The 19,539-nt window shown below is 44.0% G+C and overlaps 1 protein-coding gene across 2 annotated transcripts in view; it reads right to left on the bottom strand.

The window, feature by feature from the left end:
* LOC115192357 (carboxyl-terminal PDZ ligand of neuronal nitric oxide synthase protein) overlaps positions 1 to 19,539 on the bottom strand; it is a 248,088-nt gene that overhangs the window by 90,020 nt on the left and 138,529 nt on the right. For both annotated transcript variants that reach the window (XM_029750756.1, XM_029750757.1), the window contains exon 5: positions 10,952 to 11,060. In XM_029750756.1, coding sequence (XP_029606616.1) covers positions 10,952 to 11,060 — 109 coding nt within the window. The remainder of the gene's footprint in view (positions 1 to 10,951; positions 11,061 to 19,539) is intronic.

The raw sequence follows: 19,539 nt of genomic DNA, 5'->3' as shown, positions 1-19,539 counted from the left end.
GGAGGAGGAGGAATGCTGCCTATGACCCCAAGAACACCATCCCCACCGTCAAACATGGAGGTGGAAACATTATGCTTTGGGGGTGTTTTTCTGCTAAGGGGACAGGACAACTTCACTGCATCAAAGGGACGATGGGCGGGGCCATGTACCGTCAAATCTTGGGTGAGAACCTCCTTCCCTCAGCCAGGGCATTGAAAATGGGTCGTGGATGGGTATTCCAGCATGACAATGACCCAAAACACACGGCCAAGGCAACAAAGGAGTGGCTCAAGAAGAAGCACATTAAGGTCCTGGAGTGGCCTAGCAAGTCTCCAGACCTTAATCCCATAGAACATCTGTGGAGGGAGCTGAAGGTTCGAGTTGCCAAACGTCAGCCTCGAAACCTTAATGACTTGGAGAAGATCTGCAAAGAGGAGTGGGACAAAATCCCTCCTGAGATGTGTGCAAACCTGGTGGCCAACTAGAAGAAACGTCTGACCTCTGTGATTGCCAACAAGGGTTTTGCCACCAAGTACTAAATCATGTTTTGCAGAGGGGTCAAATACTTACTTCCCTCATTAAAATGCAAATCAATTTATACCATTTTTAACATGCGTTTTCTGGATTTTTTTGTTGTTATTCTGTCTCTCCCTGTTCAAATAAACCTATCATTAAAATTATAGACTGATCATTTCTTTGTCAGTGGGCAAACGTACAAAATCAGCAGGGGATCAAATACTTTTTTCCTCACTTTTTTCCTCACTGTACTTTTGTACCAGCATCTTCACAAGGTCCTTTGCTGTTGTTCTGGGATTGATTAGCATTTTTCACACCAAAGCATGTTCATCTCTAGGAGATAGAATGCGTCTCCTTCCTGAGCGGTATGACGGCTGCGTGGTCCCATGGTGTTTAAACTTGCGTACTATTGTTTGTACAGATGAATGTGGTACCTTCAGGCGTTAGGAAATTGCTTCCAAGGATGAATCAGACTTGTGGAGGTTTACAATTCTTTTTCTGAGTTCTTGACTGATTTCTTTGGATTTTCCCATGATTTCCCCAACAAAGAGGCACTGAGTTTGAAGGTAGGCATTGAAATACATCCACAAGTACACCTCCAACTGACTCAAATGATGTCAATTAGCCTCAGAAACTCTAAAGCCATGACATCCTTTTCTGGAATGTTCCAAGCTGTTTAAAGGCACAGTCAACTTAGTGAATGTAAACTTCTGATCCACTGGAATTGTGATAGAGTGAATTATAAGTGAAATAATTTCTCTGTAAACAATTGTTGGAAAAATGACTTGTGTCATGCACAAAGTAGATGTCCTAACTGACTTGCCAAAACTATAGTTTATTAACAAGACATTTGTGGAGTGTTTGAAAAATGACTTTTAATGACTCCAATCTAAGTGTATGTAAACTTCCCACTTCAACTGTATAAACAGGTCAACATTCACAATGCCGCGGGCCAGACGGATTACCAGGACATGTACTCAAATCATGCGTAGAGCAACTTGCAAGTGTCTTCACTGACATTTTCAACCTCTCTAACCGAGTCTGTAATACCTACATGTTTCAAGCAGACCACCATATTCCCTGTGACCAAGGAAGCGAAGGTAACCTTCCTAAATGATTACCACCCTGTAGCATTCCCTTATTAGCCTTGAAGTGCTTTGAAAGGCTGGTCATTGCACACATCAACAGCATCATTCTGGATACCCTAGACCCACTCCAATTCGCATACCGCCCCAACAGATCCACAGATGACGCAATTTCACTTCACACTGCCCTTTCCCATCTGGACAAAAGGACATCTATGTGAGAATGCTGTTCATTGACTACAGCTCAGCATTCAACACCAAAGTGCCCACAAAGCATCACAAAGCTAAGGATTCCGGGACTAAACATCTCCCTCTGCAACTGGATCTTGGACTTCCTGACGGGCCTCCTCAGGTGGTAAGGGTAGGCAACAACATGTCTGCCACGCTGATCCTCAACACTGGGGCCCCTCAGGGTTGCGTGCTTAGTCCCTTCCTGTACTCCCTGTTCACCCACGACTGCATGGCCAAACACGACTGCAACATTAAGCTTGCTGAAGACACAACAGCGGTAGGCCTGATTACCGACAACGACGAGACAGCCTATGGGGAGGAGGTCAGAGACCTGGCACTGTGGTGCCAGGACAACAACCTCTCCCTCAATGTGAGCAAGACAAAGGAGATGATCGTGGACTACAGGAAAAGGCAGGCGAACAGGCCCCCATTAACTTTGGCGGGGCTATAGTGGAGCGGGTTGAGATTTTCAAGTTCCTTGGTGTCCACATCACCAACAAACTAGAATGGTCCAAACACACCAAGACAGCTGCGAAGAGGGCACGACAACACCTTTTCCCCCTCAGGAGACTGAAAAGATTTGGAATGGGATCCTCAAAAAGTTCTACAGCTGCACCATTGAGAACTGCTCGGCATCTGACCGTAAGACGCTACAGAGAGTAGTTTGTACGGCCCAGTACATCACTGGGGCCAAGCTTCCTGCCATCCAGGACTTATATACTAGGCGGTGTCAGAGAAAAGCCCAAAAAATTGTCAAAGACTCTAGTCACCCAAGTCATAGACCGTTCTCTCTGGTACCGCACTTGCAAGCAGTACCGGAGTGCCAAGTCTAGGACCAAAAGGCTCCTTAACAGCTGCTACCCCATGCCATAAGACTGCTGACAATTAATCAAATGTCCACACAGACTATTTACATTGACACCCCCCCATTTGTTTTTACACTGCTGCTACTCACTGTTCATTATCTATGCATAGTCACTTTACCCCTACCTACATGTACAAATGACCTCGACTAACCTGAACCCCCGCACATTGACTCGGTACCGGTAACACCCGGAATATAGCCTTGTTATTGTTATTTTATTGTGTTACTTTTAATAATTTTTTACCTTAGTTTATTTGGTAAATATTTTCTTAACTCTTCTTGAACTGCATTGTTGGTTAAGGGCTTGTAAGTAAGCATTTCACTGTAAGGTCTACACCTGTTGAATTCGGCGCATGTGACAAATACATTTCGATTTTTAATTTGATTTGTGTGTGTGTAGCCTGACAGTAATGACTGAGCTCTCTTTTCAGGCCAAGCAGAGAAAGAGAGTACATTTCCATTCATACAATGCCTAGCGCACGCAGACACACACAGTTAAATTGCAGGAGCAGCACTAGCATTGCTAGCATCGTTAGCCTTTTTAGAAACCTTAGCCTAGATAAAGGACCAGCATTGGAACAGCACCTTAATGTTAAAGTGTCATAATGACTCTCGCTGTCTAACTGCAGAGTCTTTCTTCTGTTGCCCTCCAATTCGGCATGTCAATTAACAGCCATTATGGCTCAACAGTTGTCCAGAAAGTCGTTAACACAGACAGGGCTGGGGTGCAACTGTGACTGTTCTGCACAATAACAAGGGGAACGACTGAGGAAAATGCATTACATTTGGAGGATTTTTTTCAGCCCTCATCCTCTTCTAGTGTTCTATGAGTCTTTGAGGATGAATTAATAAGTCATGTAGGCTCACATCATTTATTTGGAACTTTAACAGATTGATGAGTATTTGCATGGGGTCAAATAGAATCTGTGTTAGCCAATCGCTGGCTCAGTCTTTTTATTTTTTTATTTCACCTCTATTTAACCAGGTAGGCCAGTTGAGAACAAGTTCTCATTTACAACTGTGACCTGGCCAAGATAAAGCAAAGCAGTGCGACAAAAACAACAACACAGAGTTACACATAAACAAACGTAGTCAATAACACAATAGAAAAGAAAAATAGAAAAATCTATGTACAGTGTGTGCAAATGTAGAAGAGTGGCGAGGTAGGCAATAAATAGGCCATAGAGGCGAAATAATTACGATTTAGCATTAATACTGGAATGATAGATGTGCAAGTGCATCCATCACGCAGTCTCCTGGGTGATGGATGCCCACAGTTATACCTCTTGGTCCATGCCAGTGCACTGTGTCTGAGATTGGCAGAGAGAGTGGCAACTGGCAATTGATGGGAGGGATATCACACACACACACACACACACACAGACACACACACACACACACACACACACACACACAGAAAGCACTCTCCCCTTGGTCTCAAATGGGTATTTCCTGCAGGTCTCCCCCTCAATTAACTGTCTGTGATGGAGACAGCCTCGTTAATTACAGTGTGATGAAGACACAACCATTATGAAACCAGGATGGCACCGGAAGAGATGGCTGCGGTTTTACGGGTTCCAATTGTGCAATTGTGCTATTGTGTGTGTTTCTTTGCGTTATTTGTAACTTATTTTGTACATAATGTTTCTGCCACCGTCTCTTATGACTGAGAAGAGCTTCTGGATATCAGGACAGCGATTACTCACCTCGTACTGGACGAACATTTTTTCTTTAACGAGTCGGACGCAAAGGATTTACTTCAGACACCCGACAAGGCCCAAATCCCCGTCATTCACATGAATTAGAGACAGAGATATTGGAGAAGTAGGTCGGGGTGCCTTGTAAGGATCCGAAGGCGAAGGAGTAATCCCCCTCTACCATCAGTCCTATTAGCCAACGTGCAATCATTGGACAACAAAGTGTATGAGCTCCGTTCAAGACTATTCTACCAACGGGACATTCAAAACTGTAATATCTTATGTTTCACCGAGTCATGGCTGAATGACGACATGAATAACATAAAGCTGGCTGGGTTTTCGGTCCATTGGCAGGATAGAACAGCTGCCTCCGGTAAGACAAGGTGTGGCGGTCTGTGTCTATTTGTAAATAACAACTGGTGCACTATATCTAATTTTAAGGAAGTCTTGAGGTTTTGCTTGCCTGAGGTAGAGTATCTCATGATAATCTGTAGACCACACTATTTACCAAAAGAGTTTTCATCTATATTTCTTGGCGCTGTCTATTTACCACCACATGATAATGGCGTCGGAGGGGAGGGTTGTCGTCTAATCGGCTCTTAACCAACCACACTATTTTGTGAGGTTTTTCGTGTAGTTTGTAACTTGTTTGTACAATATGTTGCTGCTACCGTCTCTTATGACAGAAAAGAGCTTCTGGACATCAGAACTGGGATTACTCACCTCAAATTCACATAGGCTCTCCGCACTGCTAAAGCTAACTCTCTCTCCTCTGCTCTCATCCTTCTAGACCTATCTGCTGCCTTTGATACTGTGAACCACCAGATCCTCCTCTCCACCCTCTCTGAGTTGGGCATCTCCGGCACGGCCCACGCTTGGATTGCGTCCTACCTGACAGGTCGCTCCTACCAGGTGGCGTGGCGAGAATCTGTCTCCGCACCACGTGCTCTCACCACTGGTGTCCCCCAGGGCTCTGTTCTAGGCCCTCTCCTATTCTTGCTATACACCAAGTCACTTGGCTCTGTCATATCCTCACATGGTCTCTCCTATCATTGCTATGCAGACGACACTCAATTAATCTTCTCCTTTCCCGCTTCTGATAACCAGGTGGCGAATCGCATCTCTGCATGTCTGGCAGAAATATCAGTGTGGATGACGGATCACCACCTCAAGCTGAACCTCGGCAAGACGGAGCTGCTTTTCCTCCCAGGGAAGGACTGCCCGTTCCATGATCTCGCCATCACAGTTGACAACTCCATTGTGTCCTCCTCCCAGAGTGCTAAGAACCTTGGCGTGACCCTGGACAACACCCTGTCGTTCTCCACTAACATCAAGGCGGTGACCCGATCCTGTAGGTTCATGCTCTACAACATTCGCAGAGTACGACCCTGCCTCACACAGGAAGCGGCGCAGGTCCTAATCCAGGCACTTGTCATCTCCCGTCTGGATTACTGCAACTCGCTGTTGGCTGGGCTTCCTGCCTGTGCCATTAAACCCCTACAACTCATCCAGAACGCCGCAGCCCGTCTGGTGTTCAACCTTCCCAAGTTCTCTCACGTCACCCCGCTCCTCCGCTCTCTCCACTGGCTTCCAGTTGAAGCTCGCATCCGCTACAAGACCATGGTGCTTGCCTACGGAGCCGTGAGGGGAACGGCACCTCCGTACCTTCAGGCTCTGATCAGTCCCTATACCCAAACGAGGGCACTGCGCTCATCCACCTCTGGCCTGCTGGCCCCCCCACCTCTGAGGAAGCACAGTTCCCGCTCAGCCCAGTCAAAACTGTTCGCTGCTCTGGCACCCCTATGGTGGAACAAGCTCCCTCACGACGCCAGGACAGCGGAGTCAATCACCACCTTCCGGAGACACCTGAAACCTCACCTCTTTAAGGAATACCTGGGATAGGATAAAGTAATCCTTCTAACCCCCCCCCCTAAAAGATTTAGATGCACTATTGTAAAGTGGTTGTTCCACTGGATATCATAAGGTGAATGCACCAATTTGTAAGTCACTCTGGATAAGAGCGTCTGCTAAATGACTTAAATGTAAATGTAAATGAAATTGGATGAGGAGTTCTTCTTCAATGAGTTGAACGCGAGGGATATACTACAGACACCTGACCAGGCCCAGATCCCTGTGATTCGCTGGAAAATGAAACATAGGTTTTCGCGGAAAGAGATCAGGATGCCTTATGAGGATCAGGAGACGAGTGGCTAATCTAATCTTGCCTTCTATTCTGCTAGCTAAAGTTCAATCGCTGGAAAATAAATGGGACGAACTGAAAGCACAAATATCCTACCAACGGGACATTAAAAATGGCAATATCTTATGTTTCACAGAGTCGTTGCTGAATGACGTTAAGAACATACAGCTGGCGGGTTATACAATCTACCGGCAAGACAGAACATCAGCCTCTGGTAAGACACGGGATGGGGGCCTATGCATATTTGTAAACAATAGCTGGTGCACGATATCTAAGGAAGTCTCAAGATTTTGCTCGCCTGATGTAGAGTATCTCATGATAAGCTATAGATCACACTATCTACCTAGAGAGTTTTCATCTGTATTTTTCGTTGCTGTCTACATACCACCACAGACAGAGGCTGGCACTAAAACCACACTCAATGAGCTGTATTCGGCCATAAGCAAATAGGAAAATACTCATCCAGAGGTGGCACTCCTAGTGGCCTGGGACTTTAATGCAGGGAAACTTAAATCAGTTTTACCAAATTTCTATCAGCATGTTAAAAGTGCAACCAGAGGGAAAGAAACCATAGACCAGCTTTACTCCACACACAGAGACGCATACAAAGCTCTCCCTAGCCCTCCATTTGGCAAATCTGACCATAATTCTATCCTCTTGATTCCTGCTTACAAGCAAAAATTAAAGCAGGAAGTACCAGTGACTCGGTCTATAAAAAAGTGTTCAGATGAAGCAGATGCTAAACTACAGGACTGTTTTGCTAGCACAGACTGGAATATGTTGCAGGATTCTTCAAATGTCAATGAGGAGTACACCACATCAGTCATTGGCTTTATCAATAAGTGCATCGGCGACGTCGACACACAGTGACTGTATGTACATACCCCAACCAGGAGCCATGGATTACAGGCAACATTCGCAATGAGCTAAAGGGTAGAGCTGCCACTTTCAAGGAGCGGGACTCTAACCCGGAAGCTAATAAGAAATCCCGCTATGCCCTCTGATGAACCATCAAACAGGCAAAGCGTCAATACAGGACTAAGATCGAATCGTACTACACCGGCTCCGGTGTTACAGACTACAAAGGGAAGCACAGCCGAGAGCTGCCCAGTGACATAAGCCTACCATTCGAGCTAAATAACTTCTATGCTCGCGTTGAGGCAAGTAACACTGAAACATGCATGAGAGAGTCAGCTGTTCCGGATGACTGTGTGATCACGCTCTCTGCAGCCGATGTGAGTAAGACCTTTTAACAGGTCAACAGGGCCAGACGGATTACCAGGACATGTACTCCGCACATGCGCAGACCAACTAGCAAGTGTCTTCACTGACATGTTCACCCTCTCCCTCTCTGAGTCTGTAATACTAACATGTTTCAAGCAGACCACCATAGTCCCTGTGCCCAAGAACACTAAGGTAACCTGCCTAAGTGACTACCGACCAGTAGCACTCACATCTGTAGCCATGAAATGCTTTGAAAGGGCTGGTCATGGCTCACATCAACACCATCATCCCAGAAACCCTATACCCACTCCAATTTGCATACCACCCCAACAAATCCACACATGATGCAATCTCTATTGCACTCCATAATGCCCTTTCCCACCTGGACAAAAGGAGCACCTATGTGAGATTGCTATTCATTGACTAAAGCTCAGCGTTCAATACCATAGTGCCCTCAAAGCTCTTCACTAAGCTAAGGACCCTGGGACTAAACACCTCCATCTGCAACTGGATCCTGGACTTCCTGATGGGTCACCCCCAGCTGGTAAGGGTAGGTAACAACACATCTGCCACGCTGATCCTCAACATGGGGGCCCATTAGGGGTGCGTGCTCAGTCCCCTCCTGTACTCCCGGTTCACCCATGACTGCATGGCCAAGCACAACTCCAACATTAAGTTTGCCGACGGCACAACAGTGGTAAGCTTGATTACCAACAACGATGAGACTGCCTACAGGGAGGAGGTGACAACGATGAGACCTGACAGTGTGGTGCCAGGATTACAACCTCTCCCTCAACGTGATCAAGACAAAGGAGATGATTGTGGACAACAGAAAAAGGAGGAGAGAGCACACCCCCATTCTCATCGATTGGGCTGTAGTGGAGCAGTTTGAGAGCTTCAAGTTCCTTGGTGTCCATATCACCAACAAACTATCATGGTCCAAACACACCAAGACAGTCGTGAAGAGGGCATGATGACGCCTATTCCCCCTCAGGAGACTGAAAAGATTTGGCATGGGTCCTCAGATCCTCAAAAGGTTCTACAGCTGCAACATCGAGAGCATCCTGACTGGTTCCTTCACCTCCTGGTATGGCAACTGCTCAGCCTCTGACCGCAAGGCACTACAGAGGGTAGTGCGTACGGCCTAGTACATCACTGGGGCCAAGCTTCCTGACAACCAGGACCTCTATACTAGGCGGTGTCAGAGGAAAGCCCAAATAATTGCCAAAGACTCCAGCCACACTAGTCATAGACTGTTCTCTCTGCTACCGCACGGCAATTGGTACAGGAGCGCCAAGTCTAGGTCCAAAAAAAGGCTTCTAAACAGCTTCTACCCCCAAGCCATAAGACTCCTGAACAGCTAATCAAATGGCTACCTGGACTATTTGCATTGTCCCCTCCCTCCTCCCCCATTTTTACACTGCTGCTTCTCTCTGATTATTATCCATGAATAGTCACTTTACCTCTACCTACATGTACATATTACCTCAATTACCTCGACTAACCTGTGCCCCCACACATTGACTCTGTACCGGTACCCTGTATATAGCCTCGCTACTGTTATTTTATTGTTGCTCCTTAATTATTTTTTATTTTTCTTATTTTTTACTTCAGTTTATTTTGAATAAATACTTTAACATTTTTTTTTCTTAAAACTGCATTGGTGGTTAAGGGCTTGTAAGTAAGCATTTCACTGTAATATTCAGGGCATGTAACAAATAAAATGTGATTTGATTAATTACACTGCTTTAAACTGATTACAGGAAGACAGCTAGAGAGGAGGGAGGGAAGAGGAATGGAGGACGAGAGAGGGAGGGAGAATGACAGAATTAGGGATAGGGAGCAAAGGTGGAGAGGGAGTGTGTCTGTGTAAAATGGACAGATAAAGCAATGGAAATTCTCTTTTTATGGATTTACGATTTCAATGGTTCTACCATGCCATTTGACTTGTGGTGTGAATTCCTTTAAGAGACAAATAACTTTAACTTCAGCTTGAAACCAAAAGTACTCCCTATTCACTCTGTCTCTCTCTTAAACACATAATGGTTCTATGACTCATTACAGCATAGCTTTTAGTGTGGCTGGGTAGAGGTATGTAGTGTGCGTGTACTGCAAGGTTTTCATATGGCAGGATACTGTTTAATACGTACAGGTGGTGTTTTGGTACAGTACAGCCATGGGCCTACAGCACTTTATTACTGACACCCTCCAATGCACATTGCTTTGTGTCTCTCCATGCTAGAGTGACTGTGGATTAGAACACACAGTTTCGCTCTCTCCCTCTCTCTTACACAAGCACACACGCACGCAGGCAGGCAGGCAGGCACGCATGTGCGCACACATACACACACACAAACACAAACACACACCTACACACGCGCTCAGGAAAAGTGCTTTCCATCTCAATGGCCTCGGGCCAGAGCTGCCCAAGTGAATGTCAGTGTATTTCACTCCCTGATCTCCCAGGACTAAGGCTTTGAGTGTGTGTGTGTGTGTGTGTGTGTGTGTGTGTGTGTGTGTGTGTGGCATAGTTGATAGGGGGAGGGAGCGTGTGAGAGGGTTGTACAGGGCTGCTGCTATAGCCCCGTACAAAATGCACTCACACCACTGTCCCATGGACCTGCAAGCTATGCTCCAGCCACCATATAACAGACGCCGCACTACCCGCCTATGCACAGCCATGCCAAACCATGCTCTCACCCACCTAGTCACTAGAGCACGCTCCCTGGACAGAAACGTCCTAAAACTGCTGTCCGTATATGGAATAAACTTCCAGAGCACGTTATCGGTGACATCACAGTGGTCTTCAGGCCGTCAAAATGCCGAGTGCATGGACACCTCCTGACCACACCACCATCCTGAAACACAACCCCACTGACCACTTCCCATTGACCGCTGAGCTGCAGTGAACCATATGATAGGGCAACTGGATTTGACTTCATATTTGATTTGGCTATTGTTCACAATTCCAACCATTAATTAAAACAAATTAAAATAAAGAGCTGGAGAGAAAGAGGGAGTGTGAATTTCTTTGCTACATTTAGCAATCATGACTGGACATGGCTCAGTCATGTAAATGGTACTGTGGAAAACCATGTCATGCAAGATAGGAAAGAGAGAGAGCAAAAAGAGATAAAGTGTGTGTCTATCTCACCTTCTTCTTGGACTTGAAGACGTTACAGCGGAAGACGTTATTCTGTCCATCTCTGGCGATGTAGCTGAAGATCTTCAGGTCCTGGGAGTCATGAGATACATAGAAGATCCTACAGGACAGAAACAGAGGAAATAGATAAACAACCAAAAGTTACCAAAGTGCTGAACACTAATTTAAAATATGTTTGTGTTACTCAACCTCTCACGTAAATCTCCCATTTACATCAATGGAAGACAGCGAGTAATCACAAACTAGCTATCACAGTTTTTATAGAATAACTAGAATACCAAACAAGTGTAATATAATTGTGTTGAATTGAGACTAGAGGCTGCTTACATCATGACATTTACACTATATATACAAAAGTATGTGGACACCCTTTCTAATTAGTGGAACCCTGATATTTCATCCACACCTGTTGCTGAGCACACACCCAAGCAATCTCCATAGACAAATATTGGCAGTAGAAAGGCCTTACTGAAGATCTCAGTGATTTTCAATGTGGCATTGTCATTGGATGCCACCTTTCCAACAAGTCAGTTCATCAAATTTCTGCCCTGCTAGAGCTGTACCGGTCAACTGTAAGTGCTGTTATTGTGAAGTGGAAATGTCTAAGTGAAAAAGTCTGGTAGGCCACACAAGCTCACAGAACAGGACCGCTGAAGCGCGTAGCGCGTAAAAATTGTCTGTCCTCGGTTGCAACACTCACTACCTCTGAAGTGGTGAATCACTCATCACCATCTGGCAGTCCGACGGACAAATCTGGGCTTGGCAGATGCCAGGAGTACGGTACCTGCCGCAATGCATAGTGCGAACTGTAAAGTTTGGTAGAGGAGGAATAATGGACTGAGGCTGTTTTCATGGTTCGGGCTAGACCCCTTAGATCCAGTGAAGGGAAACCTTAACGCTACAGCATACAATGACATTCTAGACGATTCTGTGCTTCCAACATTGTGGCAACAGTTTGGGGAAGGCCCTTTCCTGTTTCAGCATGACAATGTCCTCGTGCACAAAACGAGATCCATACAGACATGGTTTGTTGAGATCGGTCTGGAAGAACTTCACTGACCTGCACAGAGCCCTGACCTCAACCCCATCGAACACCTTTGGGATGAATTGGAAAGCCGACTGCGAGCCAGGCCTAATCGCCCAACATCAGTGCCTGACCTCACTAATGCTCTTGTGGCTGAATTGAAGCAAGTTCCAACATCTAGTGGAAAGCTTTCCCAGAAGAGTGGAGACTGTTATAGCAGCAATGGGAGGTCCAACTCCATATTAATGCCTATGATTTGGGAATGAGATATTCAACGAGAAGGTGTCCACATACTTTTGGCCATGTAGTGTATCTGTCTGATTCAACAACGACAGCCCAGTCAGACAGTCCCGTTCTCTGCTTTTTTTCCTAATTGCTCTTTAAATGCTAAACGTCAATGAGCCCGAGGTAGAAAACATCACACACACATGATCACACACATGAACACACAAACACACACACAAACACACATACACCCCTTCCAGACAAATCAGAGGACAGCTCCCGCTGTGAGAGAAACTGAACACAACCTTTCAGAACTGTGTATGTCATGCCAGGGGCCTTGCTGATATCCCCTAACTTCTTGGTGGCTCCAGTTTGTTATTTCCCTGCCTGCACTACACTATGCCTCACCATGCCGATAGTGATGTAGGTCCTGGTGTGGTGATTAGCACAGAGAGTGCCACAAAGACCAGGACAGCCAAAGCTATCCGGGATGACTCACACAAACACAAACACACACACACACACACACACAAACACAAACACACACACACACAGGGGTATTTGGAAATAGCCATGGGATGTTTTAATATCATCAACATCGTTGAAACTATATATATGTAAATGTGAATCATTGTAGCTACTTTTTAAGTAAACACCTGCAGTAAAGTAAATACCACACCCTAGGTGATTTACTGTGGTTACAGTATGGAATTCACAACTACATTTTTGTTAGCTAGATATCTTAGAACTATTAAGTTAACTGTCTAAAATGTGCTAAATGCTCTGCAGTTTTGCATTTGGTGTGCTAGGTAACTTAATAGATATCTGGCTGGTTAGCTTCTTGCAAAATCAAGCTTCTCTTGGTAACAGCAGAGAATCCCCTCCTGGATCAAGAGCCTTCCTTTCCAATATATATATTGTGTGTGCAGCAAACTATGAGTAGTATTTTCTTTGTTACTTGTATGACTTTATAAGCTGGGATGTCTGTTCTGCAACAACAACAAAATAGCACCGTTTGTGTTCAGTGCCGGTATCACTGAATATACTGGGATGGCACTGGGTCGATATGGTATGACAATCTGGATACACACACACACACACACACACACACACACACACACACACACACACACACACCACTTTTAATAGCGGAACAGGTTGATATGGTGATAAAATGTCACAGTAATTTAGTGATGTGCCTTTGTTTACTCTTTGTTTATATCTGCTATGAAATATGCTGCAGATAAACCAGCTGCTAAGAGGCTCTGCAGTCTGCAGTACCCTGTCATCACACACACACACACACACACACACACACACATACACACACACCACACACACACACACGCACACGCACACGCACACGTGCTCTGAGAGAAAGAGAGATACAGTAACTTATAGTAACCAAATTGTATCAATATTTTCCCCTCTATCCTGCCAGATAGAGCTGTATGTGTGTTTGTGTGAGTGTGTGTGTGTGTTTGTGTCCAGACAGATTCGACTGTAATTAGCGCAAACAGCAGAGGAGAGATGGCAGCCAACATACAGCATATCAGCATCATGATCTCTTAGCATTCATTACAGGATATGACTATAACCACAGACAGACCACACTGTGAGGCCTTCACAATCTCTTACAGACAGGATATTACAACCTGCTTTAACCTGTTCTTATCCTCTGGAAAAGCATAAAATCAAATCATAAAAGATTCAAGTGAACTTTTACTACATAGTTGGTTAAAATATCTAAAGTGTAGGAGAACATGATGAAAGATGGATGTGAACTAAAGTTAAAAATGGTGGTTTTGGTCACGATAACATGTGAATGTAAATACGTTTCACATCTGGTGGTGGAGTCCAATAGTGTCGGCCCACAGTCTGACTCCATACGCTGGCAGTGGAGCATAAACTACTGTAGTGCTCTTACTTTAAAACACCTAAGAATATCTGTTTTTAAACTTATGCTCTTAGTGTAGAATGGCTATGAATATCTGCTTGTTTTTGTTTGTCTGCGTACGATTTGTGCTATGAATATCTGCTCTTAAGGCCTGCTTTGTTTTGATCACTCTGACCTGTATAGAAGATATGTTTTTATACACACACAGACACACAGACACACAGACACACACACACACACACACACACACACACACACACACACACACACACACACACACACACACACACACACACACACACACAAGTAGAGAGAGAGAAGAGGCTCTTGAGGGAGGGAGGCAGGAGGAGGTTTCAGAGGAAGAGGAAGGAGACAGAGAGAGTGTGTGATAGAGATAGGAGGATGAAGACCAGGGGGAATCTCAATATTAAGTCTCAAATGAACAGCCCTCCTCCACTGCTCCTCCTGTCCTCTTCTCCACTTCTCTGTGACAGATCTAATGAGACCTGGGTTCATCCTTTCCACTCTTCCTGTCCTCCCTCCATCCCGTGCAGGGTCATGGAATATTATAGAGGGTTAGAAAAGTAAAGCCAGTTAAGTGACCCCTGTAGACAGATGGACGCGACAGGAGTGAGGGAGAGAGCGAGTGTGTAGCACAGTACTGCTCTCGCACTACTCCATCTCCGTGTCAAACACAGACAAACCCAGAGATAAACATACCCTGCAAGAACTCATCTCTATCATCCTCCTTTGTTTGCTGTCCTTCACTCTGAGGAGGCGGAGCCAGCGGTGATGTGTGTGTACAATGCAGCCCCCCATGCCTAATTGACTAGCAGCTTGTGTTGAGGTTTATACTGTATCCTGTCAGAGATGGAATGAGCTGATAGTGACTCAATACACTTCATGGGGATAACAATTACAATGTGGGTGTGTGTGTTGAAGGTTATATTGAGCAGAATAACAGCTCAATGATGGTGGTCAACAGAGAAATGCATCCTATTCCATTAAGCAACAACAAAGACAAACCTCCCCACCAGATGACACACTGCACTAATTCATCCCCTGGGAGACAAACACATGCTCACACAATATGGAGATGTTAGTAGAGTAATGTCATAGAGAGGACTGCTTGTAGTACACATAACACTGCATAGCCCAGGGTTGGTCCGTTTTAGGCTTTTGGTCCAGCAAATCAAAGCCACCTTCCCCCATAGACCTTATCATATCCTATTACATAGCTATTCTCAGATGTCTCAAATCTCTCCTCACATTGACTGATATCAGATGAAGGTCACATGTGCTATAGAGATCGCACAAAGCGCAACAACTTACGGTAAATCGTGTGTGTTTTCTGTGTGTGTTGGTGTATGTGTGGAGCTTGCCTAGTTAAATAAAGGTTCAATATTTTTATTTTTTTATTAATAAAAAAAAAATGTGTGGAGCTCCCTTTTTCTCCTGCAACTCAACCACATGATTTCTGTCTGTCTGTCTGTCTGTCTGTCTGTCTGTCTGTCTGTCTGTCTGTCTGTCTGTCTGTCTGTCTGTCTGTCTGTCTGTCTGTCTGTCTGTCTGTCTGTCTGTCTGTCTGTCTGTCTGTCTGTCTGTCTGTCTGTCTGTCTGTCTGTCTGTCTGTCTGTCTGTCTGTCTGTCTGTGATCTCCAGTGAGTAAAAAAGCCAGATAAAGAAGTAAGAAGATCAGATAAAGAGCGAAGGGCTTGTGTGGCACACATGAGATCCCCAAGCCTCTAGTCCCAAACCCCATACCAGCTTCTGTAGATGAGACTGGCTTGCTCGCTGTAGAATGTGATCAGAGCTTTGAGAGTGACTCCAAGGTCATCCATGGAGCTCTGCTTATGCGAGAGAGAGAGAGAAAGAGAGAGAGAGAGAGAGAGAGAGAGAGAGAGAGAGAGAGAGAGAGAGAGAGAGAGAGAGAGAGAGAGAGAGAGAGAGAGAGAGAGAGAAGAGAGAGAGAGAATGTATATTGACATAATATGACATTTGAAATATCTTTATTCTTTTGGAACTTTTGGAAGTGTAATGTTTACTGTTCATTTTTTATTTCTATTTTGTTTGTTATCTATTTCACTTGCTTTGTTTACCATGCCAATAAAGCCCCTTAAATTGATAGAGAGAGCGAGAGAGAGCGAGAGAGAGAAAAAAAAACAGTACTAAACAACTTGTTGGTGCAGAGGCACTGACAAAGCTGATATCTGTTCTGTGGCTATTCCATTCTGTGTAACAGAGATACCATAAATTATGTTAGGTAAGTAAAACTGGGCTGTTAAGGTTCATGGACTAGTGGCATTTTTAGGGTTTATCTGTTTCAGGGATTTTCAGATATAATCACATCCATATTTCACAGCTCTCTGTACGTGCTCCAAATGACACTTAAAATAAGATTTTTCTCAAACACCTTTGTATATTGTCCCATACTATAATCTATTATAATACTAGAATATATGTCTGCCAATAGCTACCACTTACTGACGGTGTTACTAGAGTACACTGTTAACACCCTCCATTATTGGCTTACACCATCTGTGGTCCCTGGGAGGTGAGAGTCTGGGTGTTTTACCCTGTCAGTGAAGAGATACAGTACTGTACTATAGGGTTCTGAGCTGTGATATGAGAGAGAGTGTATATAAATAAAGCAAACAGTTTGTTTGTCTAAGCAAGATTACACGGTGAGATTATCTTGATTAAATAATCATGGTGGCATTAAGATCACTGGAGCATCCTGTACACACACACATACACACATCCATCTCATTTCAGGAAACGCCTCTGTGAAAAGTGTCCGTTTGTTTACCTTTCATCTCTGGACGCTTATAATGTATAAACGCGAACACGGTTGGTATCGTAAGTATTCAACCCCTTTGGATTTTTTCACATTTTATTGTGTTACAAAGTGAAATTAAAATGGATTTAATTGTAATTTTTGGCAACCATCTACACAGAATACTCTGTAATGTCACAGTGGAAAACATTTTGACATTTCTTACAAATTTATGAAAAATGGAAAATGAAAAAAAAAAAGTTCACCCCCTTGAGTCAATACAAGTAATACATTAAATAAATAAAAACGTTGGTAGTGATTACAGCTGTGAGACTTCTTGGGTTAGTCTCTAAGAGCCTTGCACATCTGGATTGTGCAATATTTGACCATTATTCTTTGAAAATGTTTTCAACCTCTCAAGGTGTTGGGGGTCATGGCTAGCCAAGCAGATTTAAGTCTAAACTGTAACTTGGCCACTCAGGAACATTCATTGTCTTCTTGGTAAGCAACTCCAGTGTAGATTTGGCTTTGTGTTGTAAGGTATTGTCTGGTGTAAAGCAGAATGAAGGAGTTTTTTTTCTGTGTTGTGTTAGATTTGCCCCAAACATAAGGCTTTGCATTTAGGCCAAAAAGTGTATTCCTTAAAGTCCCCAATGGCCTCATGGTGACATCTCTGAGCAGTTTCCTTCCTGTCCTGCAGCTCAGTTCAGAAGGACAACTGTATATTTGTTGTGTCTGTGTGGTTTAATACATCATCCACAGCATAATTATTAACTTGACCAGGCTTAAAGAGATATTAAATGTCTGATTTGTTATTGTTAGCCATCAACCAATCACTGCCCTTCTTACTAATGAGCCATGAGTCATTTTACATTTTTACATTTTAGTCATTTAGCAGACGCTCTTATCCAGAGCGACTTACAGTAGTGATTGCATACATTTCATGCATTTTTTTTTGTGTACTGGCCCCCTGTGGGAATCTAACCCACAACCCTGGCGTTGCACACACCATGCTGGCGTTGCAAACACCATGCTCTACCAACTGTAAGTCCCCCCCTTACATGCTCAGGTAACCTACTTTTTGAAGTGATTTGATTGACAATAACATGAAAACATCAATGACTGGTTGTGTTCATGCCAAATTAAAAGGTAATAAAAAACATGTTACCTTTAAATTAAATGTCTTTACTATTAGGCCCATAAAAACATTTAGTGCACAGAGTGAGTCCATGTAACTTATTATGTGATTTCTTAAGCCAAATTTTACTCCTGAACTAATTTAGGTTTGCCTAAACAAAGGGGGTGAATACTTATGCAACGACTATATTTTAGTTCTTTAATTTGTATTCATTTGTAAACAATTGTATAATTTTATTGTAACTTTGACATTATGAAGTATTTTGTGTAGATCACTGACAAAAAGATCAATTATATCCATTTCAATCTCACTTTGTAGCGCATCAAAATATTTAAAAAAATCCAAGCGGGGTGAATACTTATGACACCCACTGTTTGTGGAATGTTCACTTCTTTTGAAACATGCCTAGCGCTGAAATATGTACTTTTGTTGTAAACAACTTACTGTATCTGATTACTTGTCACAAGCTGGTTCCGGTATGTCACTGCAATAGACTAGGGTTAGTGAGAAAGTGTGGAACAATAATCAAAGCTTGATCAAAGGTATTTATCTACACTGCCCCACCCACCCCTTTAATTCTGTTATCAGGGTGTGGTAACCCCACAAATACAATAACAAAACCGCGTGTGTGTGTGTGTGTGTTTCTGTAGCCCAGTGGAAAGCCATGTTAGCAGGCTTCTGGCAATGCACTCTGGGAATTAATCTGTGCCAGCTCCTTCACTTCCTCTCTGCTAATCTGAAAGTAATTACTCTATTAGGAAAATATAATAAGAAACACACACACACACACACACACACACACACACACACACACACACACACACACACACACACACACACACACACACATATCTACAGAGAGAGAAAGATACAAAGAAAGAGAGTGAAGCTATGAAGACAAAGAAAGCCATAAAATAAAATAATGATACCAGCTGACATATTTGACAAATGCTTTTAAAATGTTTTGAAGAGAAGAGAATGAAGTCCAGGAGCTCAGGATCAAATATAAACCTGTGTGTCAGAGGACTGACAGATGATGATGGCTATTTCCTGGAAGCCATAGTGAGTTTTAGAAATATACTGTATATCCTGCCCCTGTTGACGATGTCTACAAATTGTGCATGTTTCTCTCTGAGTACATGTGTTTGTCCATGCCCATGCCCATGAGTGTGTGTGTGTGTGTGTGTGTGTGTGTGTGTGTGTGTGTGTGTGAGAGAGTTGTTTGCGAATGTGTGTATGATGTGTGTGTGTGTGTGTGTGTGTGTGTGTGTGTGTGTGTGTGTGTGTGTGTGTGTGTGTGTGATGTTTGCAGGCGAGTGTGTGTATACAGTAGTGCCTTCCCTGCATTTATACATTCTAAATGATGTAAAACAAACATTCAGTCAGTCTGCAGAGTTCCTCTAGTCTTCATCAGCGTGTTGATTCACCAGACTGCTCTCGGACATCGGCTGCATAAGCAGAACACCCTGCTGTTGCTGTTTGTCCCTGATGCAGGGAACGCTACCAACCAATCACAAAC

This window comes from Salmo trutta, chromosome 4, assembly GCF_901001165.1.
Source record: "Salmo trutta chromosome 4, fSalTru1.1, whole genome shotgun sequence".
Taxonomy (NCBI): Eukaryota; Metazoa; Chordata; class Actinopteri; order Salmoniformes; family Salmonidae; genus Salmo; species Salmo trutta.
The sequence above is the reverse complement of the archived record's forward strand: the minus strand, read 5'-3'. Positions and strand labels throughout refer to the sequence as shown.